At 55.5% G+C, this 6,900-nt stretch overlaps 1 protein-coding gene across 2 annotated transcripts; it reads left to right on the top strand.

Moving 5' to 3' along the window:
• Window positions 1-714: 714 nt before the first annotated feature.
• SIGLEC10 (sialic acid binding Ig like lectin 10) lies at window positions 715-6,900 on the top strand. Of its 2 annotated transcripts, XM_045532595.1 has the most exons (11): window positions 715-820; window positions 899-1,279; window positions 1,394-1,678; window positions 1,993-2,040; window positions 2,186-2,449; window positions 2,716-2,763; window positions 2,893-3,150; window positions 3,223-3,507; window positions 3,787-3,880; window positions 3,971-4,082; window positions 6,559-6,900. In XM_045532595.1, the coding sequence occupies exons 1-11, from the start codon at window positions 787-789 to the stop codon at window positions 6,823-6,825; spliced, it is 2,076 nt and encodes a 691-aa protein (XP_045388551.1). In that variant the 5' UTR covers window positions 715-786; the 3' UTR covers window positions 6,826-6,900. The 2 variants fall into 2 exon arrangements, with proteins under 2 accessions (XP_045388551.1, XP_045388552.1); XM_045532596.1 differs by lacking the exon at window positions 3,223-3,507.

The raw sequence follows: 6,900 nt of genomic DNA, 5'->3' as shown, positions 1-6,900 counted from the left end.
TCTGTTGCCCAGGCTGGAGTGTAGTGGTCCAGTCACAGCTCACTGCAACCTCAAACTCCTGGGCTCAAGTGACCGTTGTGCTTCAGCCTTCAGAATAGCTGGGACCACAGGCGTGCGCCACCGCACCTGGCTAAGTGTTTTATTTTTTGTAGAGGCGGGGTCTTGCTATATTGCCCAGGCTGAGAAAAGAAAAAAACCTTTTTAGTATAAGTATGTCCCATGCAACATTTGGGACATACTTATACGAAGAAAAAAAAAAAGATTATTCATTGTTTATCTGAAAGTCAACTTTAACCAGGTGGCCTGCATTTTATCTGGCAAGACTAGCCAGCCCCCTCCAGAAATCCTCCCTCCCTGGCACCCACCTCCACCACCGATGGTGCCCCCATAAGAAGAACTAACTGGGGACTTTCACTTCTGCTTCCTCAGTGACCCAGGGCCCAGAGGGAGAGCCCCCAGCTCCCCTCACCATTCCACAGCCAGCCCATGGCCAAACACAGGCCTCCCTCCCCTCCCCCGCAGGGGCTGGGGAAAGGGAAGGACCAGCTCAGCAAGAGCAAAGGCCAGGCAGCACCCTCTGAGAGACAGAGAGGACAGGGCTCAGGTGGGCTGGGGCGTGGGGAGGGAGGGAGAGTCCTGTGGCCTCTGAATCAGAAGCTCATTTCATGCATCAGTCCCCAGGGCTCAGCTTCCGCCCTCAGCTTCCTCTTCTGCCCGGAGCCCATCACAACAGGACTGGGGAAGCAGCCTGTCTCAGGGCAGGCCCATGTGCCGTCTGATGCCGAGATGCTGCTGCTGCTGCTGTCCTTGCTGCTGGCCGGTGAGTGGGCCGAGGGCCAGAGGGACCCAGGTCAGAGCTAGGGCTGGGGTTACAGGTTGAGCCTCTGTCTCCCCACAGGGTCCCAGGCTCAGGACCCGAGATTCAAGCTGTACATGCAGGGCTCAGTGACAGTGCAGGAGGGCCTGTGTGTCTATATGCCCTGCTCCATCTCCTACCCTTGGATTGGCTGGACGGAGTCTACCCCAGCTTATGGCTACTGGTTCAAAGAAGGGACTGACTCAAAGACTGATGCTCCAGTGGCCACAAACAACCCAAATCGAGAGGTGCAAACGTGGACGAGGGACCGCTTCCAGCTCCTCGGGAACCCCCAGAGCCAAAGCTGCTCCCTGGTGATCAGAGATGCCAAGAGGGAGGACATGGGAGTATACTACTTTCGAGTGGAGAGAGGAAATTATGTACATTATAATTTCAGAACAGCGTTCTCTCTGGAAGTGACAGGTATGGAAAGGGGTGGGACCCCCTTCCTCTCAAACTGGGGAGGGACCCCAAGGGACGGGTGAGGGGTTGAGCAGGGAGGGCTTTCAGGGCACTAGGAGCCCCTCTCTGCCCCAGCCCTGACTCAGGAGCCAGATGTCTATATCCCGGAGACCCTGGATCCCGGGCGGCCGGTGACAGTCATCTGTGTGTTTAACTGGGCCTTCGAGGAATGTCCAGCCCCTTCTTTCTCCTGGACGGGGACTGCCCTCTCCTCCCAAGGAACCGGGCCCACCACCCCCCACTTCTCCGTGCTCAGCCTCACACCAAGACCCGAGGACCATGACACCGACCTCACTTGCCGAGTGACCTTCCCCAGAAGTGGTGTCAGCACACAGAGGACTGTCAGACTCAGCGTGGCCTGTGAGTGTGGAGTGGGACTGTGTGGATGCGAACAGGCCCGGTGGATGGGGAGGCGGAGGAGCCCCCTGGAGCAGCGAGTGGCTCTGAGCTCAGGAGGGTCCATGGAGAGGAAGCAGCAGGGTCCCGGGTGCAGCCTCAGCCCTGGGACGGGGATGGGAATGGTGTCTGCTCTCTGTCCACACGCCTGTGCTCTGGCGCTGGCTTGTCACTTCTCTTCCCAGGGATAGTCACTGTTTCTTTGCCCTGAGAGATGTATTAGCACTTTTGGGGAACAAAACATCCCTCCCTGAAGCCCCCTCACAACCTTGTTGCAGACGCCCCCAGAGACCTGGCTGTCAGCATTTCCTGGGACAACGGGCCAGGTACTGAGGTCCCTCCAGGCTGGGGCTGGGCCAGTCCTCTTCAGGCTTTGGGGGTGAGGGTGAGGGGACGTGCTGCTCCCTGTAGCCCTCGTGTGTTCTTTCTCTCTCTCTCTCTCTCTCTCTCTCTCTCTCTCTGTGTCTCCAGCCCAGCAGCCCCAGGGCACCGTCCCACATGCGCAAGCACAGAAAGGCCAGTTCCTGCGGCTCCTCTGTGCTGGTGACAGCCAGCCCCCTGCCACACTGAGCTGGGTCCTGGGGGACAGAGTCCTGTCTTGGTCCCACCCATGGGACCCCAGACCCCTGGGCCTGGAGCTGCCCGGGGTGAGGGCTGGGGACTCAGGGCGCTACACCTGCCTGGCGGAGAACAGGCTTGGCTCCCAGAACCGCAGCCTGGAGCTCTCTGTGCAGTGTGAGTGTGACAAGCAGGGGCCTGGTGTCCTGGAGGGAGAGGGGGAGGGGGCAGGGTCGGGTCAGGACCCCAGAGCTCTGAGGGGGCTGGGAACCCAGGCCTAGGGGACCAGGCCTTCTCACCCTTGGGCAGTTGGTATGTGAGACTCAGTGGGTGACTTAGCCCCTCCCATTCCACCGCATCCCCAATCTCAGTCTCCAGGGACCTTCCCTTTGCCCTGAGGGAAGCCCCTGGCCTGTCTAGAGTGGTGCCCTGTGTCCATGCAGATCCTCCAGAGAACCTGACAGTGTTGGTGTCCCAAGCAAACAGGACAGGTAGGAAAGGGGGACAGAGGGACCGGGGCCTCTCAGAGCCAAATGGGCGTCCCGGTGTCTGGGTATCACCATGCAGGTGGGTCCCTGTGCCCTCAGGAGGGCATCGATTCTGCCTCTTCCTTTCCCTAGTCCTGGAAACCCTTGGGAATGACACGTCCCTCCTGGTCCTGGAGGGCCAAAGCCTGCGCCTGGTCTGTGTCACCCTCAGCAACCCCCCAGCCACACTCAGCTGGGCCCGGGGGAGCCAGACCCTGAGCCCGTCCCAGCCCTCAGACCCTGGGGTCCTGGAGCTGCCTCGGGTCCAAATGGAGCACGAAGGAGAATTCACCTGCCACGCCCAGCACCCCCTGGGCTCCCAGCACTTCTCTCTCAGCCTCTCTGTGCACTGTGAGTGGGGAAGGGGGACGCCTGGGTCCCGGGAATGGGGCCCCTGGTGAGTCCTCTCCTCTGTCCCCACAGACCCCCCACAGCTGCTGGGCCCCTCCTGCTCCTGGGAGGCCGAGGGGCTGCGCTGCAGCTGCTGCTCCCGAGCCTGGCCAGCCCCCTCCCTGCGCTGGCGGCTCGGGGAGGAGCTGTGGGTGGGGAACGGCAGCCATGGCTCCTTCAGGGCCACCCCCAGCTCAGCTGGGCCCTGGGCCAACAGCTCCCTGAGCCTCCGAGGCGGGCTCAGATCGGGCCTCAGGCTCAGCTGCGAGGCCCGGAATATCCACGGCACCTGGAGCGGCACGGTCCTGTTGCTGCCAGGTCAGGGGGCCGCCTGGCTGCTGAGGTTCTATTGTGGGGCAGGGCCTGGGGTCCTGCGGTTGGAGTAGGAGCTTGGGGGAACCTGTGGTTTCTGGATGTAGTGAGAATACAATGGCAGTCCTGACCTGGGCCCCGGGTGTGGCAAGGTGTCCTAGAGGTAGAGGAGGGGTTGCAGGCACAGTGTCTGCGGTGGGATCCGGAAGCCTGGATGCCCAGTGGGGATGGGTCCTGTGAGGCCCCCCATGGAGGGCAATGCTTACCTGGCCCTCCCTCTTGCAGACAGGAAGCGACCCCGCTCAACAGCACTCTTTAATGGCGTATTTCTGGGAATCGGCATCACGACTGTCCTTTTCCTCTGCCTCACTCTGATCACGTAAGTTAGGAGGAGTGGTCGGGCCTGGGGTCTGGGCCTGGGGAAAGGGAAGGTGCAACGTGCCTGCCAACGTGGGGTCCATTTCCTCAGCGTGAAGATTCTGTGGAAGAAACAGACTCAGGCAGAGACTCCAAGGCCCGGGCTCTCACGGGGCAGCACGATCCTGGATTACATCAACGTGGTCCCTAGGGCCGGTCCCCTGGTGAGTGGCCAGGCCACGCTACCTCTCTCTTCTCTGCAGCTAACATCCCCTCTTCTAACTTCTGTACACACCTCTTCCCTGTCCTGCCCCCACCCTTGGCCTCAGGGACATCAAGGTAGAACAAGCACCAAGTACAGTACTGGGTTCAAATCCGGCTGCCACTTACTAGCCATGAGATCAGCCAAGTCGCTCACTGTCTTGGAAGCTTGATTTCTTCCTGTTTTTTTGAGAGTCGGTTTGAGGGTTAGAATACATGCATTTTCTCAATACATAGCCGCTGTTCCGTTATTACCGTCACCATTGACAATACTAATTATAATTAACTGTTTAATAATTATTAGTATCACTGAGAGGCAGTATTCCCTAGCAGTTAAGCACAGAGGGTCTGAAGTCAGCCTGCCTGGGTTCGAATCCTGCTTTTGTCACTGTGTCTTCTTGAACAAGTCATTTAACTTCTCTGTGCCTCAATTTCTTTAACTGTGACATGAGGATCATAGTAGCACTCACTTCCTAGGATTATTCCAGGCATTAAATATACGGTACCTGCAAAACATCCAGAATAGTGCCTGCCCCCTAGTAAGTGTTCAGTAAATGCTAAATATTATCAGCTAACCTCTTATGCTGATAACTCCAAAATTTACGTCTCCTGGCTTCTTCCCTGAACTTCATACTCATATCCAAATGTGATCTCCCCTTGGGTGTGTAATAAGCATCTCAAACTTATCCAAAACCCACTCAAGACTAACTCCACCACCTACGCTTCCCGTCATCTCCATCCTAGCAAGTAACACATTTGCCCAGCCAAGGCTACGGCCCTAGAACCTTCTTTCCCTCTCCTCTTCTCTGTCACCCCATGACCAATGCAACCGCAAATGCCCTTCAGAATACACCCACACCACCTCTCCGCACTCTGCCCTCACCTCCACAGTCCTCGCACCAACACCCAGCCCCCGGCATCCCATCACCTTCCGCACACTCTCCCCATTTCCATTCTCACTTCCTCCAGTCTACTCGGGCGTGCTTTCCTTTTAAAAACCCATGGATTACTGCTCAGCAACCAAGAGGGACAAACAATTGATATGTGCAACAAAGTTGGATGGATCTTAGGGATAAACAAAAAAAAAGTGGAAAAGTCCATCGCAAAAGTTCACCTACTGCATGGTTCCATTTATGCTACACTCTCCGAACGATAAAATTAGAGATGGGGAACAGATTAGTGGTCACCAGGAATTAGGGACTGGCGAGAGATGGGTGGGACTCCAGCAGGACAACACGAGGGAGATTTTTGTAGCGATGAGCAGTTCTCTGTCTTGACTGTGTTGGTGGGTAGGAGAATCTACCTGTGTTCCTGTCCTAGGGCCACCATCACAAAGTACCACAGCCTGGCGGACTTAAACAACAGACATTTACGTCTCACACTTCTGGAGACTAGAAGGCCCACATCAAGGAGTTGGGAGGGCTGGTTCCTTCTGAGGCCTCTTTCCTTGGCTTGTAGATGCCGTCTTCTCCTCCTTGTAGCTCCACATGGCTGTTCCTCTGTGCGTGTCCAGCACCAGTCACATGGGACTGGGGCCCACCCACAGGACCTTCTTTTAATTTAATGACCTCTTTAAAGGCTCCATCTCCAAATACAGTCACATTCTTAGGTACTAGGGATTAGGACTTCAACATATGAATTTTGGGAGACCGAATTCTGCCTGTAACACTATTCGTGTGATAAAATTGCATAAAACTCTACACGCACACAACAATGTCGACTTCCTGGTGTGGCTATTGTCCTATAGTTATATAAGATATGACCACTGAGGAAAACTGGGGGGACGGGCACATAGGACCCCTCTGTACTATTTTTGCAACTTCCCGTGAATCTATAGTCATTCCAAAAATATAAAGTTTAAAAAAAAAAAAAACACAAATCAAAGCATCTCACTTTCCTGCTAAAATCTCAAATGACTTCCAGCATACTTAGAATAAACCCAAAGCCCTCACAGGGTCTCCAGGGCTGAACTCCCTTCCCAGTCTCATCTCCTACCTCTCTCCCCAGACTTGCCCTTCCTCAAACACACAATCCCCATCTCAGATCAGGGTACTGGAATTTGCTGCTTGCTCCCCCAGGCATGATATTCCCCCAGATACTGCCTGACTCCTGGCCTCATTTAACTCATTCTCTCTGCTTCAATATCATCCCCTCAGAGAGCGTCCCTGGGTGCCCTATTTACACAGACATCCCACCTTCCCTTCCACTGACTTCTGACCCTGCTTAATTTTCTTGATGGCATTTGTCATCTACTAGTTATTACATTTTTGCTTGTTTATTGTTTGTTCTTGCTTCCAAGGTGGAATGCAAGCTCAGCAAGGGCAGGGACTTTGTTTTACTCCACGCTGCAGCCCTAGTTCCTAAATCAGTGCCTGGTACATGGTAGGTTCTCAAATACTTGTTGAATGAATGAGTGAAAGATGGTGGTTATTCCCGCAGGCTCGGAATCGGAAGGCCACACCAACCACCCCTTCCCGGATCCCTCCTCCAGGCACGTCCTCCCCAGAATCAAAGAACCAGAAGGAGCTACACCCTGTTTCCCTCGGTTGCCCAGGACCCGAATTGTCCACTCAAGACCCAGAATACGAGAATAACCCAGAGGAGCTCCACTATGCTGGGCTCAACTTCCCGGGCATCCGACCCAGGCCTGAGGCCCAGAGGCCCGAAGATACCCAGGAGGATTATGCAGAAATCAAGTTCCACTGAGGGTCTCTCGAGCTTTAGGAGCGGGACCTCAGCTAGGGAGAAAAGTAGAGCAATAAAGCAGTTGAGGAGAACAGA

The sequence above is a fragment of the Lemur catta genome, chromosome 19 (assembly GCF_020740605.2).
Source record: "Lemur catta isolate mLemCat1 chromosome 19, mLemCat1.pri, whole genome shotgun sequence".
NCBI lineage: Eukaryota > Metazoa > Chordata > Mammalia > Primates > Lemuridae > Lemur > Lemur catta.
Note: the sequence above shows the minus strand (reverse complement) of the source record. Positions and strands in the feature narration are given on the sequence as shown.

Excerpts from the sequence above, each read along its gene's own strand:
- SIGLEC10 (XM_045532595.1), top strand. The coding sequence starts at position 787 with ATGCTGCTGCTGCTGCTGTCCTTGCTGCTGGCCG. Across the intron at positions 821-898 it reads GCTGTCCTTGCTGCTGGCCG|GGTCCCAGGCTCAGGACCCG; the intron begins GTGAGTGGGCCG and ends GTCTCCCCACAG. Across the intron at positions 4,083-6,558 it reads TCCCTAGGGCCGGTCCCCTG|GCTCGGAATCGGAAGGCCAC; the intron begins GTGAGTGGCCAG and ends TTATTCCCGCAG.